Source organism: Anas acuta, chromosome Z, assembly GCF_963932015.1.
Source record: "Anas acuta chromosome Z, bAnaAcu1.1, whole genome shotgun sequence".
Taxonomy (NCBI): Eukaryota; Metazoa; Chordata; class Aves; order Anseriformes; family Anatidae; genus Anas; species Anas acuta.
The window spans coordinates 38776919-38794063 of NC_089017.1; the positions used below are offsets into that span (position 1 = coordinate 38776919).

General features: G+C 44.9%; 1 protein-coding gene across 1 annotated transcript; it reads right to left on the reverse strand.

Annotated features, from left to right (window-relative positions):
• Nucleotides 1-11859: 11859 nt before the first annotated feature.
• GAS1 (growth arrest specific 1) lies at nt 11860-16448 on the reverse strand. Its single transcript, XM_068666435.1, has one exon. The coding sequence runs from the start codon at nt 14449-14451 to the stop codon at nt 13450-13452; it is 1002 nt and encodes a 333-aa protein (XP_068522536.1). The 5' UTR covers nt 14452-16448; the 3' UTR covers nt 11860-13449.
• Between the last annotated feature and the right edge of the window lie 697 nt (nt 16449-17145).

Genomic DNA, 17145 nt, shown 5'->3' on the forward strand with positions numbered 1-17145 from the left:
GGAGAAGGAGGAAACATGAAACATTTTTAAAAACTTATGAAATTGAAGTGGAATTTGTCCTTAATGATTGGTCACGCTCAACATTCCTTACTCTTCTACTCTTTATCGTACTGATTGAATGGATTGCAGTCAGGCTACCAAGGCATAGACTGTAATGGAAAATAATAATGTGTATGAACTGTGGAATATTCAGTGTTATCTTTTATCTGGTAAATCTTTCCAGTTGCCAGCCAGAATACTGTAACAAGAAGCAGTGACCATTAATTTCCACCTCTGGATAGATCTGAACATGTAAACAATCTTTTAAAGAAGTCAAAAGTGAAAAGGAATAATGGGCTTGCCCCATCATGTGACGAACTTGCGTAGAAATTAAAAAAAAACAAACGATAACCCTCTTGCTTTCTTTGCATTTCTTTCTTAACTATACTCATCCACCACAAAATGAACACCAACAAATAAGTAATTTCATTCAGGGCAGTAGCAATGATTTGTGATTACAACTTTTCAAACACTCTGAGCTAGAAATACTTTCAGGATTAATTCTCTGAATCAACAGGCTCAAATACATCCACATAACCTCAGACTTGTCTAAATCTGTCTAATAGAAAGGGAAAGGGGGTCTTCCTATAGACTATGTGTAGATCTGCTCCTCTTATCCCCACCACTTTGTAATAAAACTAGAGGTAGTACAGAAAAGAGCATGAAGAATAGTCAAAGGGATAGAACAGATATCGAATAGATAGAATGGATTCGTGGAGAAAGAAGGACCAGGACCAAGAAGGGATGTGGTAAAACTCTTATAAAAACATGGTGTGGTATCAAGAAACATTTTTTTTTTTCACTGTCTCTTCCAGTACAAAGGGTAGAGTCTCGGGTAGTGAAGTCCCATCAACAAAAAGGAAAATCTTTTTCAGACTCTGTAGTTAAGCAGTGGAACTCCTTGCCACAAGATGTGGAGGATGAAGATAGTGTAGTTGTAACTTGACAAACTGAAGGCATAATAATCCTGTCAATCCTCCCAGAAAAACAGAACCACTGGTACTCTAATTCCTACTCTTCTTTTTCATCTATCATGTATGTTCTAGAAAAACTGTAAGTTACACATCAGAAAAATCTCAGAAAAAAATCTTGGCAACTGGTCATGAAAACAGATTACTGCAAAAACACAGGAATACATGTATTTGTGAAGTCCTCCTGTTCACATTGAATTAAGACATGCTGTGAAATCATGACAGCATGGATAAAAATAATGTGGGCTTATTTGGTTATTTGAGTTTTCACATCCTCGTGTAACTGGAAAAGCTACATTAGTGCAATTTGGTTAAGAGATAGCCATGTAACTCTAGGAATTACTAGTTATTGTAGCGAACTGTAGTGTAGTGTTAAGAGGCACCTCTCATGATTCAGGGAGTAAAGGCTGGAATCTCAATCAGCACTGGAGACACCTAGCTTGGGGCTTTATTAGAGCAGCAGGATAGGGATGGGAAAAAAGATGCCCCTGCTTTCCTGAGGTACTATCTCCTTCTTCAGATCCCCCAGAACTGTTTCCTTGTGAGGTTCCAGCCTCCACAGGTTGCTCTCCTAACTCTCTGTGACTCTTCTTGCTTCAGGATTAGTTCTGTGCCTAGGAGAATCCCAGAAAATAAACTGATGGTGTTTTGAATATAGGGCATAAAGTGAAGAGACATTGCTGTAAGTTTTCAATAACAGTTCAAAACTGGTAAACCACGACTGATACAGAATTTCAGTCTTACAGTTTAAGTGCGGTCTGCGTCTTCTGCGTCTTTTGTGGGGATTGATGTAAATCCTTGGTCATGACACAGGTTAATAAATATGAATAGCAGTGTTTTGTAAAGAGCAGCAAGTGGTGTCTCTTTATCCTAACTATATCCAGATATGAAAAAAAAATATTTTGTAGGGGATAGTGAAATTAATCCAGAAAAAATCATATAGCACTTTGCAGCAAGCAAGTGCTAAGCATCCAGCAACAGTTAGAAATATCCACTTCCTCTATCCCCCATATGTAAATTTTAATTATGTGTAATGTAGCCAAACATTTTAAGACTACCCATGTCTGGGCAAAGTGATATGCACTTTATTAAATCAATACACAAAGCAATGTAGTATGTTACTCTTAGATGTGTAGGTATATTTCATATTAAAATGCATATGTGTGCATATTTGGATGTGTAAGTAGCTCTCAAGCATGTTTTAATCTCCACATTTTGATGCTCAAAAATGCAGGTTTTAATGGCAATATAATAATTGTATCAATTTATGTATTTATGAAAATCTGGGAAAAGAGGAGTTAGTTACTATAAAGATTAAAGAAAGTGGTTGTCTAAAGGACAAATTTTTTTCTTAATGTCTCTTCAGTTCTCTCTCTTATCTACTACCCACAGTTATGCTAAATGTCTCACTATTTTTCCATCAGGGAGCAGATAATAACTCAAAATCCTCAGCCAAAACAAAGTCTTTGAAAATATCTTATGAAATAATTTCTCTTTGCAAATCCATAAAAATCGCCTCGAAGTCCTTATCAATAGAAAGGCTTAAAGAGGGTGCAGAAGTCGTTGAATTATGATGTGCTTGTTTTAATGAAATTCCACTCCTGCTGGGATGTTCCCTGCAGATTTTCCATATTTCAGCATGGGAAAGGTTTGATGCTTTCCTGCCGGTGCCAAGAGTTAATTGAAAACATTTCAGGATAAATTCAGCTTGGGGGCCAACGCTCCCATTCCTTCATTATTCTTAACAATAATAGAGGAGTAATACAATTATTAATAGGCATGTTGTATCCTCTTAAAGTGGCAGTGTGTTTCTGAAACCGTGTCTTTCACATTCTTTTTCTTAAGCAAATCTGAAACAAATGGAAGAATAGAAGTCTTAGGAGAAAAGCAACCCTGGCTGGTATATTATACTGTTCATCTTTATTTATTTATTTATTTATTTCGCAGCATTTAGCTACAGTTAAATATAAGCAGTTACTTAAAGATTTTTTTTTTTAATCACCCATCTAGATCAAAATTTCCTGAAGGTTCTTGCACTGAAAGCCCTGATGTGACATTAAATTCTTTTATTTGAAGGTATGTATATCCTCAGAGTAATTCAAGGAATTTCAGAAAAAGGAAATTTTGTAATAAAACTGCTGGTGTGTTAGAGATTAAACCAGTTTTTAAATCACATATTCTTCTTAGGATTTATAATTTTTAGAACACTGAATTTGAAAGTGTTTGTTTGTTTGTTTGTTTGTTTGTTTTCCCTCAGAATACATTAGATTGTCTTACTTGCCCAGGGCTACCTATCAGTTATCTCCTAAGCTAACAGTTTATATCATAACATTGCAGTAAATACCATTTTCATTTTCTTCATTTTCATTCTGGCTGGGAGTTGACACATTCATTGCAATTTCATCAATATGTATGCATTCCTGTTAAATTTAGTGTTGAAACTTGTGAAAATTATAAATAGTAAGGGAAACATTTACAAAATAAAGTTATGTTTTCACTTAGCGTATTATCATGGTTAAGAACCAAGGAATCAGGAAAAAGTTTTATCATGATTCTCTTGAAATTTCAGGTATAATTCTGAAAACATTTTTTATCTCTTCCTCACATTACTGCTCCACAAATTGCAAATCCAAAATGTAAAGCAGCACTAATTGTTTACAAAACAGTTTTGCCATAGAACTTTTCTACTGAAGGATCACAAAAACAGTTTAAACAGACAGGAGTTAAAGAAAAGATTCCTATAGGCTACAAACACTAAAGGCCATATTTGTACCACTTCAGAAACCAAAGGCTGTATCTGATTTACTACACCTATTCCCAGTTTTCAATGGAAGTCCTGACAGTAAAAGATTATGAACTGAGTTCCAGCTCACTTTGGCAGCAGATGTGAGAGTTAGAACTGCCCAGTGTAGCAGACTTTCCAGACAGAACTGAGATGGGTTAACCAGATTTCTGTGCCCTGTCTTCATCTCCACTCACAGAAGGGCAGCAGGGGTGAAAGGGATTAGAACTGGAACACACTTGGAGCAGCAGTGCCCAGCTGATGCAGCATCCCTGGAGACAACTGGAAGCAGCTGCAGTTTGAAGCAGTTTTATGTCTCTGGCATGAGGGCATGGCCTGGGCAGAATCAGGGACAGAGAGGGTTAGGAGCAGTCAAAGCTTTTCTAGCTTCTGCCTCAGCTCTTCCCAGGGCAAAGCAAGGATATGTGATGAATCAGAGCTTCTGAAATACAACCGTCTTCACTGATTCTCACTGCACAGCACTGAGGCCATCTGACCATGATGTGAGACCAGCTTCAAAGCTAGGCTGAGAGAGCATCACTTCACCTTGCGTTCTCTTGAGTTGATAAATTTAGCAAATTTTCCCAATGAAAACATTTGAGGAAACCAGTTTTGCTCCCATGAAGTTCAGAAAAATGGTAGACTTCAGGTAGCTTGTACATACATACATGTGCTACAGGGCAGGCTGCTTCTTAATACAGAGGAAGTACTTGGTTGCCCCAACTCTTCTACTTGCTTATTGCGCATACATTTGGGCAAACCAGAAAATATTAAGACCAAAGTGTTCCCAGTAAGTCTGAACGAGTCATAACTATTTTTGAATATAATGAAAGGGATTATATTATATACAGACTCCACATGTAGTAAGTGCATTCTTAAGTTTAGCCTAAAATAGCTAAAAATGAAACCACACAAAGTTTGTACAGCTCCAAATGGAAAAGGTTTCACAGTTTCTCAGATTTCCATATCTTTCTCAACTGCTCCTTTTCCAACCTTTTTCTCTCCATTAGAGCAATAGCTTTAGCATCATAACATGTTCTTCAACACATTCAGGCACTCAAATTTACCTGTCTCAATGGGTTCTTGACTAACGGTCTAAGATACATCAATCCAAACCTAAGCATTAATTCTATTGATCTAATGCCTATTGATTCACATAACCTTATGTCATCTCAAATGCTATCTGTCTAAATGATTAATCTTTCCCTCTAAGTACAGAAAAAAGGCCATAGGCTAAATACTGACATCAGCTATACTATGTAAACTCAGACTACCTGTAACAGGAGTCAATCATTTGGAATTATGCAAACAAAACATCGGGTCATAAAAAGGTGAAATGTTCTGGACAAGCTATTTGTCACAAGTGTTCTTTCAGTCCATTTTGTACAATATACACTCCTATATTTCATATTCTTCTTCGTCTCCCTTCCTGAGATGGTATACCAAGACATATTGTGGGCAGTTCTGGTGTGTACAAGATATAAATTGAAATTGTTCAGAGGAGGGCATCAAAGCTGGTAAAAGGGCTGGAAGATGTGTCCTGTGAGTAGAGGCTCAGGACCCTTGAGTCATCTAATCCAGAGAAAAGAAAGCTGAAAGCTGATAGGCAATCTCAGTGCTCTCTGCAGCTTCCTGAGGTGGGGAAGTGAAGAGGGAGGTTCCCCATTTCTGATCCCCAGGAACCAATGACAGGTTGCACAGGAACTGAACAGAAGTGCACTGAGGGAGGTTCAGATTGGATATGGAAAAATTTCTGTACCATGAAACTTCATGATCTTTGTAGGTCCTTTTTAACTGAACTATTCTATTCTATTTTGTTCTGTTCTGTTCTGTTCTGTTCTGTTCCGTTCCGTTCCGTTCCGTTCCATTCCATTCCATTCCGTTCCATTCCATTCCGTTCTATTCTATTCTATTCTCATTCCATTCATCTCCTCCCATCCCATCCCATCCCATCCCATCCCATCCCATCCCATCCCATCCCATCCCATCCCATCCCATCCCATCCCATCCCGTCCCATCCCAACCCGTCCCATCCCATCCCATCCCATCCCATCCCATCCCATCCCATCCCATCCCATCCCATCCCATCCCATCCCACCCGATTTCTCCATGTCCTTTATCTTACGGCAATCTGCAAACATATGATATACTCCGGAATACACTACCATGAAGAAGAAACATAAGATAGTGTAACAGTTTCTGTGGACTTCTGCTTTACTTCCTGCTATAATCCACTTTTTAACAGGTTTAGAATAACAGTCAGAAAGGGGGTAACATGGAGACCATCACTACCAAGTAATTATTCTGATCATACCCTCTTTTCCACAAGTACTCTAATAACCATTTTGTGACTTCACTCTCCTGTGTGGAATGCAATAGGATTTCAGAAGACAGGCAGGTATGCTGACATAGAAGTTTCCATGTTTAGATAGCATTGTACTAAAATTTATTGCTTGCAATAGCAACAGCAATTTCTCAACTGCCACCACTGGTTGAACTAGAAGAAGACTTAGTGCCATTGCTGGTAGGTGACAGGAAATTATAGCATTTCCATTTGTTCTGTTTAAACTATTGACTTAAAACTTTTAAACAACAAAAACTACCGTAAGCCAAATATACACCCACAGAATGAAATAGTAGGCAATTGGATTATTTTAGTATAGGACACTACAAACAGATGGGGGTTGATTTTTATATTGAGAGAACATCTATCAAGCAATGTTTATTTCCATGAGGACATGTGTTTTGTGACATGTGTGAGCATGTAATAGCTCAGATAGCACTATGCTAAAAATACAGAGTCAGAACAGTCTATATTTATATATAGGCATTCACACACATGGGAAGACCTAATTCACTTGTATTTCTATTGTTTTGAGGCTCCATGATACTGTGGTGATGAGTGTGAAAGACATGTTTATAAAAAAGTATTCTTCACAGAAATGAAAGAGAGGTCCCTCCTGTAGTTTCAGTTTCTTTCAAGTTGTCTTCCCAGTGTTGTCATATGTTTTTCCAGTCAAAATACCTATTTTTCAGTTCATAAGCGTTACAGACAGACACTTTTTCTCATTACATTCCTTTACATTTCTGTATTTCCTTACTGTTATACTTCCTCCCTTCCCTCTTATCTCCAGGTCCTGTACTACATGGTATGTTTTGGTCTCTGCTCTCCTCTTAAACTTCCATTGACCCCTTCCCAAATATCTCCTACCCACTCTGGCCCTGTGGAAATGTGTAACCACCACCTCTTCTCTCCAACCTTCCTGCATTACTGTCTCTGCTGAAGTGTGCTGTATGTATTCCTGTGCCTGATCTAGCGAAAGAGGGTCTTGGATTTCCCATTGTCATACCAACATTAGAATCGTAGAATTACAAAGTTATATTGATGGGATCTCTGGAGACCCTCTAGTCCAGACATCTACTAGAAGATGCATTACAGCCAACAGTAGATGAAAGCAGCTGGGGCTCTGTCCAGTCAAGTCTTGAAAATCTCTAAGGATAGAGGTTCCAGAATTTCTCTGGGAATCCTGTCCCAGTGCTATGCTATCCCTCCTGGTGAAGTTCTTCCGAATGAGAAGTCCAAACCTCCCAGCCACAATCTGTGCATGCTGAACCTTCTCATACATCTATCGCTACCCGAGATGAGTAGCCCTGTAGCCTTTTTAACTCCCATTTCAGTAGCTATGGGCTAGTGATGGCCTTTTCTTGGCCAGCCTAATGCTCAGATCCCTCATCTTTTCCTCTTTGGTCATAAACCGTAGCCATCCTCCAAGACTTCCACTCACCTCTTTTCAGTTTCATTATATTGTTGAACTTGAGGGAGGAGTTGTCTGGAAGCTAGGCACGGTGTTCAAGTACAGCATTATGAACCAAGAAGAGCATCACAGTAAATTTCCTCTCTGGCCTCTGAAGGCAGGGAAAATATCCTCTCCAAAGCTGAATACTCACTTTACTACCACATTCCTTATCCTTTCTGGCCCTGACAACATTATTAAAGCTGGCTAGCTATTATTAATACTATTATTATTTATTATTATTGTATCCCTCTGTCATATTCATTCTGTGTCTCAGTTAACTTATCTTTTTTTTTCTTTCTTCTTACTAGCAAGAAGTTCATTCTCCAAACCTTCTTTACACCTTAGTTATCTCCTTTCCTCATCCTTTCTTCCTCTCACCTATTCAAAATAACTACTCTTGAACATGGTTCTCCCTTTACACAGCAATGTTTTTGCTGTGTACCACTTCATTAATGTATTTCTGGATTGCCTACTACAAACATGTCACCTCTGCCCCTCCTGCTAAACCTCTGTCCTTCTATTCCCTTCTAGGACAATTCCAAGTTGTTCCTCTTTCCCCTCCCTGCTGTACGTTCAAGGTATAATATTAGCACTATAACCCTTTCAGTTTACAAGAGTGTCTCTTCAAGAACTTTCACCCTCTACATTAATATCCACTTGGCTTATAATAAATTCATGAAAAACTTTTTTTTAAAAAAAAGCTCTTTTCTGTCAATGGCTGTCTTGAAGTTGGGTACCAAGTGTTGATTACTAGCAGTAGCTGCATAAATCATCCCCCTTTATTGTTTTATTTTTATGCCCTTCAGTTACATTTGTGCTGCCTGAGTTTTGGAGGTAAATATCCAAAATATTAGCTGAAAGCTTCCTCAGAAAGCAAATCTTTCCCACATCCTTCCCTGCAGTTCCTCTTTAAGAGGTGTCAGCATGGCTGAGAGAATGAAGTGGCTCCACATTGTTTGCCTGAACTATTATGTGTTTAACATTTCCATAACAAAAGTGCCACTCGACTTCTCCCCGATTAATGCAGCTCGAGGGCTCTTGTCCTCCTTTAATAAAACATTGTTGAAATCATTTATTTAGAGCCCCTGGTTACTAGTGGGAGAATGACCATCTTTGTGCCAAAATATAGTGTATACAGTCCACTATTTTGTAGTAGATCATTCTGTTATTTAAGAAATTGATTAAATGGATGTCTTAGAAAGTATTTATGCTAATAGCGCATTACTTATGTCATTCAGACAGTCAATGTGAGCCTTTTCAACTGTCTACCACAGCCAATGCCTCAAGTAAAATACAGTAACTTTCGACTTTACTGCTTACCAACCTGTATCACAGACTTGAAATCTCACACAGAAGCACTGCTCTTCCCACTTGAAAATGTTTTGTCCTGCAAAGGTACCTACTTTTCCAGAGGACTTCCAATGGGCTATCACAGGCAGCATGGCAGTGTGTGGTGTTATTACTGGGACAGGAACAAAATCGACTGAAGGTCTGAATTTGTTTTAGTGACAGTGAAAACACAGGGCAACTCGGTCCCTCAAGCAGTGTTTTCCATGACTCAGCTGGTGATGATTTTGTGTCCCACAACTGTCTCTACATGCACCTTGGCTGCTCTGAAGTTCCTCTCACCCTCTTCCAGGGCACTTGAAACAACAAAAACAACAACAACAAAAAAAACAACAACAACAACAACAACAACAACAAAAGCTAGTATTCATTAAATTCTGAATGGCTTTGGATCTCACTGAGAAGAAATTCCTTGTCATACACTTGCAAAGTTGTCTGCAGTCACCTTTGCGCCCCTATTCATTACATACACGTTATACACACAGTGAAATTTCTGGTACCCTGGCAGCTCGTAGAAGCAGTGGAGACAGGGCTGCAACTAAAATCCATCAGGCTTTCCAATGAGACTGTAAAAGAGCTGGCCAAACCAGATCTTTCCTTTCCCTCATTGTAGGGCTTTGTTTCATAATAATTTTGAAAGTTACTTATGCCTGCCTGTATATATCCGTACATATTGTTAAAAATAAACAGAGACCTTATGTTATGTCCATTGTGATGGCATACAAAAGCTTTGCTGTGCGCTTGGGTGATCAGTGAAGCTTGAATCTCCCTCTATTTACTGTATGGTCACTGTCAGTTCAATGAACTGCCTCCTTGTTCTCCACCATTGTCCCACACTCCCTTAAACATTTGTCACTGAAGTGCCTCCAAAGACAAATAAACTGTCACCAAGAATTCAAACCTGGTAACTGGGAATAAAAAGGGAGCAGAACCTACTGGATTATTTTACGTGGAATGGTAGAGAGCTCCTTCTCCCCCCAGAAGAGACTGGCTGGACAGGACCTTGGCAAAGAGCGCTTTCAAATATCCATACAGATGAGAACTTCCCTTCCTGTGGAAAATCTCCCTCTGTCAGAGAATGTCAAGTCTTTTCCTCATTTAAAACTGTCCTTGCCACATCCCCTGACATTTCAAGAATTTCCATTTGTCTCAAAATCAGGCAAAAGAAATATGAATTTGATGGACATCAACATCTGCAGAGGCTTTGTAGGCTGGAACACATACCAATACAGTCAGCCATTCCTCCTGGAAATCGTGCTTTCCTCTGACAACGTGACAAAACCCACGGAGTTATCTCCTCACGGGGAGGAGCTCATAGGACAGGATTAGTTCAGCTGTATTTATTGTACAATTATTTAAATTAAAACAATCCACTTTCTGTGGGGAAGGAAGCACATAGATGCCTCCCTCCCCAGTGGTGCTCGGTGTTGATTTATTCCGGGCAGATGCTTTTGACAGGAGCCTGTAAAATCAAGTCTTGAGTTTATTGTAGCAGTTAATTATCAGTCCTTTTCTAGTGCTAATGTCTTTGCTCCTTGCTGAAGAAAGATAAAGGCTTTTAGCTGGAACTTAATTTTTCATCAACAACGAGTTAAATAGTCCTTGTGGGCACAAAATGTTGACAATCTGAAAATACGTCCCTGAGCATCTCCTGAAGAACTGCAGAAAATACTTAAGATCATCCCTAGACAAAACACTCAGTGTTTTGTAAAGAAAGCCGATTCTATTTACAAGTCTCACCCAAATACTCCATTCTCTTCCTGAAGAAACAACGTTTCCAGCTTTCTTTTAACAATAAGTTTACTCAACCATTCAGATGACTTTAAAAACGAACTTCGGATCATAGCCACACACCATACTCATACACTCGCTTGGAATCACAGCTATTTGTGGGTGGGTTTGTGTGTCCACGTGTGCCTGTGTACATTTATCTCCGGGCAACCTAATCAAATTCACACCCTAAAGAGACAGTAAAATAATCTGTCAGTGAAAAAACTAATCCAGGAGTGGGGATTTATAATTTTGTTGATTTATACAACAGGCAGATGTGGATTTGCCCTCTGTCGAGCTCTGGTAAGATGAAAAAGACACTATCTTGCTAATCTGTCGCCCCCTCAGTCAAAGTTTATTTGTGGTAGCTTTTAAACTTCTGACTTGCGTTCCAATCACGGCATTTAAAACGAAAAGCTTTAAATAAACACCATGAATAGAAGATAAATAAACTTTTTCCCCTTTCTTTTTTTTTTCCCCTTTCCTTTTGTGAGTGAGTGTGTGTGTGTGTGTGTGTGTGTGCGCGTGAGTGCCTCGCTTGACGCAGTCCAAACTCTGATCCCCAGAGGACTGAGCTCTCTCTTTTGTGTTAATGTTTAAAAGATTTTCCAATGCTGGAGTTTATTCCTACTGCAAACATTTCTATTTACAAGGTCAAGTGTATCAGCACTCGACACAGCTTAAGAGTGTAATTATTTATCTAAGGGCGTTTGAGTGTAGATCAGTAGCTCTGGCAGCAAACCAGGCTTCAGTACGAAGCAAAGCAACTCCTAAGAACAGTATTACAAGATCTGGTAATTGCAGATCCCCCCAGTTTGTTTACTTTCATGTTCCTTGCTGTGGCAGAAGGCAGGCTGAGCGGCAAACCTCCGTGCATTTGGTTGCAGCTCCCTGGATGGACGCACCACCACCTGCCCGCAGCCTGTCTGTCGCTGTGCTGTGCATGTCCCACCGTCCGCTGGTTTGTGCGGCTAGGAGCATCCTGGAGCGTGTCAGCAAGAGCAACAGGCCTCCACTTCGTGGAGAAAGCGTGGTGCACGGGGAACTAATCCTACGTACAGGGCAGGAGCAGCGTCCTTGAATTGCTTCGCTCTCTTCCAGTACCGGCACGTTGCCATGCCAACGCATTATAAAATCAACCACTCTTTTAAAGTAGTATTTTCAAAGCTGTATTTACTTCTCGCATGTAATTATTCATTAACGTGAGAATAGCAGTAATTTACATCTATGTAACGTATTACAGGCAGACAGAGATTCTTGTTTGTTTGATTGTTTTTGGTTTGTTATTCTGCGGCTCGCTCCCGCCCCCCCATCCAACCTCGGGTGCCGAGAGTTCAAGTGTCCCTGGAAAACAATTTCACCACATCCATTATTTAAAGCTCTTTCTTTACTAATTTACACGTTTAGAAAATACAAAAAGCCGTACATATTTAAAACATAGGCCTTTTTTTATGCCTTCTATAAAAAATACAAAGTTTTAAGGCAGCTTGGAAATGCGTTTATACAATTCTACAGTGTTCATAAAGTCTCTCCAAATAAGAAAGTTAACTTCAAATCTATAAAATACACTGTACATTTGATGTTCTACAGAATACTTCAGTGAATCTTTGTTGCTGGTATCCCTTTAAACATAAAAAGAAATCTGTACCTTTCCAGAAAATAATAGCAAATGTAATTACCTGGCAAATAGGATGTGGATTTAAAACTTTTTTATTTTTTTTTTAAATAAATTATCCCCATGGCATACAATTTATAAAATTGTATATACAAAGAAGAGCGACTGGTAACAAATCCCAGTTTTAAATACATTTTTTTTTTTTATATAAGATTTACCAGAGGTCAGCACCCTGATATGACAAGAGGCAATATAACTTTTCAGGATATTTGTACATACATGTTCTTGAGTTTAAAAGTGTCTTTCAAAGATGGCAGTGCAGAGCTCTTTTAAAACAAAAGTTGCATTGTTCAGTATAGCCAACAACTCTGAGGAAAAAAAAAATAAAAATCATTTTTGTATAGCGCTAGGTTAAAGAGGAAGAGACGGTTGCTGGCAAGCTTTTGTTACAAGGAAGACGTGTGTGCAAGAGGGAGTGCTGTAAACCACCGGACTTACTCGGGCTGTTATCTCCTTACACTCAATTAGCGGCAGATGCAGCGTAACCCTCTCTCGGGCATCCCCGCACCGCCAGCAGCGATACTCGGTGAATGCTAATCAAGTTGTTTAACCAGCACGGCAACGGCTTTGGCAGCGAGTGTGGGTAGCTCACCTCTTTCTAACCTTCATGTCAAAATGCTTTTTTTTTTTTTTTTTAAAAAAAAAAAAGGAAAAGTCACCACAACGACCAGCACGCCCCCACTGCTGCTCAAGGCCCGCAGTCCTTCCCCCCGCTGCCGGGCCGGGCCGGGCCGCATTGCACAGTGCACAGCCGGGTGGGGAGGCACGGGAAAGGGAAAAGGGAAGGGAAAAGGGGAAGGGAAGGGAAAAAGGGGAAGGGAAGGGAAGGGAAGGGAAGGGAAGGGAAGGGAAGGGAAGGGAAGGGAAGGGAAGGGAAGGGAAGGGAAGGGAAGGGAAGGGAAGGGAAGGGAAGGGAAGGGAAGGGAAGGGAAGGGAAGGGAAGGGAAGGGAAGGGAAGGGAAGGGAAGGGAAGGGAAGGGAAGGGAAGGGAAGGGAAGGGAAGGGAAGGGAAGGGAAGGGAAGGGAAGGGAAGGGAGGCACGGGGCTGGGCTCGGGGCGCGGTGCCGGCTAGAGGCCGGCCAGCAGCCGCAGCAAGATGGAGGCCAGCAGGGCCCCGGCGGCGGCGGCCCGCCCGGCGCTGTCCGCCTGCATGGGGAAGCCGGGCTCGGCGCCCGCATTGTCCTCCGCCTCGTCCCTCCCCTTCTGGCTCGGCTCCTCCTCGTAGTCCTCGTCGTAGTACTCCTCCAGGCCGCCGTCCGAGCCGCCGCTGCTGCCGGCGCCGTTGCTGCCGCTGTCGGCGCCGAAGCAGAGGCGGGCCATGTTCTCCTTGACCGACTCGCAGATGGGCCGCTCCAGCCCGTCGCAGACGCAGTCGTTGAGCAGCACGGCCTTGGGCACGGCCAGCATGTCCTCGATGACGGCGCGGCACTCGGCGGTGCAGCGCAGCCCGTTGAACAGCTTCCCGCAGTAGGTCATGTAGCGGTTCAGCGCCTGGCTGCAGCGGCTGTCCCAGTCGCAGCGCCGCCGCGCCTCGGTGCAGCCCATCACCCCGCCGCCGCCGACCGGGCCGGGGCCGGGGCCACCCCCGGGGCCGCCCCCGCCGCCCCCCGCGCCGCCGGCGGAGCTGGTGCGGGGCAGGCAGGGCTCGATGGCTCGCTTGGTGGCGCGGCAGTTCTCGTCCTGCGCGCAGTCGCAGTCCTCCAGCGCCGGGCCGCGCCGGGTGTGGTTGAGCTGGATGAGGGCCGCGATGCAGTGGCTGGGGCAGCGCCGCCGGGAGGCGGCCGAGCCCGCGGCGCCCAGCGGCACGTCCCCGGCGCCCGCGGCCGGCGGCGGCTGCGGCGGCGGCTGCTGCAGCAGCACCGGGGCGCACGCCTCGGCGTACTGGTTGTAGGCGTAGCTGCACTCGGGCTCCCCCTGACACTGCAGCACCGCCTGCCAGCAGATCAGCCGCCGGCCCTGCACCAGCGAGCCCCGCGGCGGCCACACGGCGCCCAGCGCCGCCGCCACGCACAGCCAGGCGGCCGGCCGCGGCCAGCACAGCCCCCCGCCGCCGCCGTGCCGGGCCAGCATCGCGGGCGGCGGCCGCGGGGTCGCGGGGGAGAGGCGCTGGTAGGCGAGGAGGAGGAGGAGGAGGAGGAGGAGGAGGTGGTGGTGGTGGTGGAGGGGAAGGAGCGGGAGGAGGAGGAGGAGGAGGACGAGGAAGAGGAGGAGGAGGAGGAGGAGGAGGAGAAGGAGCTGCCGCCGGTGGGAAAGTTTGCGAAGCTGCTGCCGACCGTGCGCATGAGGTCCCCTCCTCGCATCAATCCATCCGCGCGGCCGGCGGGCCCTCTGCAGCCCCCGCGGCTGGAAGCGGCCCCGGGGCCGGCCCGAGCCCCCCCAGCCGCTGCTCCCGGCTGGGCGACGGGCGGGGGGCGCGGCGGGCACTCAGCGCCGGCGGGGGCGCGGCGGGCAGCGGCTCCGGGCTGCGCTCGGGGTCTTGCAGGACGCGCCGGGCTTGCTCATGGTGCTGCCGCCCCGCTCCTCGTGCGGCGCCGTGCCTCCCTGGCTCTGCCTCGCTCTCTCTTTTTCCTCCTCTTTTTTTTTGCACGAAATAAGTGCCCGGCCGCTGCTGCCGCCGCCGCCTCCTCGGGAGCCTCTATCTCTCCGCTCGCAGCATCGCTGCACATGCCAGCCGCTCCGATCCCATTCACGGTCCCGGCGCCGCTCGCTGGCTCTCGCTCGGCGCGGGTCGCGCTCTCGGGTGGCCGGGAGAAGAAATGTCTCTCCCCGTTAGACAGCACGGGGGAGGGAGGCAGGCTTCGGGGTCTCTTTCTCTCTGGGCGACTGATGCTGCTTCTGTTGTCAACAAGCCCCGCGAGCCGCGCTGCGGATCCGTCTGTGGATCTTTTTTTCGCTGCAAGGCTTTAAATACAAAAGTGCCCTCCGAGCAGCAGCAACGTGCTCTGATTAGGCCTCATTATGCATGCATGGAAAAGCAAACAAACAAAAAAAATTAGCAACGCTTCTTCTTTTACACATCCCCCCAGCCTGCGCTCTCTCGCTCTCTTTCTCCTTTTCTCCACTTTTTTCTCCCTTCGCTCGGCCCCCTTTCCCAGCTTTGCGACTTGCCATTGGTCCAGCCTGTTGTTGAAACTTTTTTTTCCCCCTTTTTTTTTTTTTCTCTTCCCTCCTCTCTTTACGATCTACTGGAGGGAGGGAAGGAGAGAGGGGGGCTGGAGGGCAGCTCACATTCAAAGCTTGAAAGGAAAGGCTTAAGGAGAGTGACAGCCCCCCGAGGAGCCCCTCCTCCCGTTAAGGCGGCGCGGATCGGCCACGGCGGGGCTCTCCCGGGGCTCTCCCGGTCCCTGCCCGGTCCCTCTGCCCGGTGTCTCCCGGGGCTCTCCCCGGAGCCCGCACCGCGGCGGCGGCCTGGGTCTGCGGGCGGCTCGGGCGGGGATAATGCTCGACCCGCTGCTCACAAGAGCAGGAAAAAGACAAAAAAAAAAAAAAAAAAAAAGAAAAAATGAGTCTTTAGCCTGGGCGCTGTGTGCACCCAAACTTCCCCCTGATACACGTGAGGGCAGAGCCGGACCCGGCTAGGGGTGAGACCGACTTTGTTCTTGCTGCAGTCCGGGCAGGGATCGGATCTCCTGCTTTCGGTGCGTTAGTACGCGGCGGGAGAGCAAAGCTGCCTCTGCTAGCGGTGTGCTGCAACCATGTAAGTACTGCTGCTGCCGTGCCTTCAGTACTGCGGCTCCCTCCCCGCCTCACGCACCCCCGCCGGCTGTAGGCACGTTCAGCTCAGCTCCCTGCCGAGATTTGGTGTGCGTGGTGCCGGGTGCCGACCGACGAAGGCGCCCGTGACCGAAATACGGTGGATCTCAGTGTAGTGCTTTGGTCATTTGTGATAGGACAAAAAAAAAAAAAAAAAAAAAAAAGTTTGAAATCTGCTAGTTAGGAGTATGAGATGTGTTTTCATTGAAAGAAAGCTACCCTGCTGACGCCTTGCCCACCTTTTACGCTCCCTTTGCTTTGTTTTTAAGGAAGTAGACACGAAAGTATACATATTAAGGCACAACGAGAGGAGCATAACAAAATAAGTACTGGTGCATTTGCCCGTTGCCTTTCTCTGTAGTGCTACCTTAATTCCAGAGCAACGTCGGCTCCGACCACAAGGGGCATCGGTATCTGCTGCCTGTCAAAACTGGCGCTTTTTTCATCCTGAGACTATCAACTCCATCTGTCACAAAAATTAGGGCTAAATCTATTTTCCAGAAACTCGGGGATCTTGGGTTGCTGTGCCGTGTGGATGGATGTCTGTCTGGGAGCGCGTGGAAGGTGGGGTATTGGTGTGGTGGGGCTGGGAGGCAGCGTGATTGATGGGTTGGGAGGCATTCACAAGCATTTGCTCCATTGTGATCACTTTTACACGCTGCTAGTGCTTCTTCTTCAATACAGTTTTGCCTCTTCTGGTGGAAAAAAAAAAAAAAAAAAGTGCTTGCTTGTTTTCAAATTCATTAAAGCTACTTCCAGAGCAACATCCCACTGTTTTGCTGCTGTTTATTTTAATTCTTGTTTAATTGTGTGATTAAAAATGTCAGATGCCGTTTAGACGGTGCGGCATACCCCGTGCTCTCGACACTGCATCGTGCGTGTCCTGGTCACTGCTGGCAGTCCACTGCTAGTGGAAGGCAGGTAGGTTTGTGCGGGTCAGGTGAAGATTACCTGTGCTGCGTGAAGCACTGCAGCACTGCCAGGCTGCGAGAGCACACAGTCCACGCTGGT

What these genes read in the sequence shown, in the direction of transcription:
- GAS1 (XM_068666435.1), bottom strand. Translation starts at nt 14,451, where the DNA reads ATGCTGGCCCGGCACGGCGGCGGCGGGGGGCTGTGCTGGCCGCGGCCG.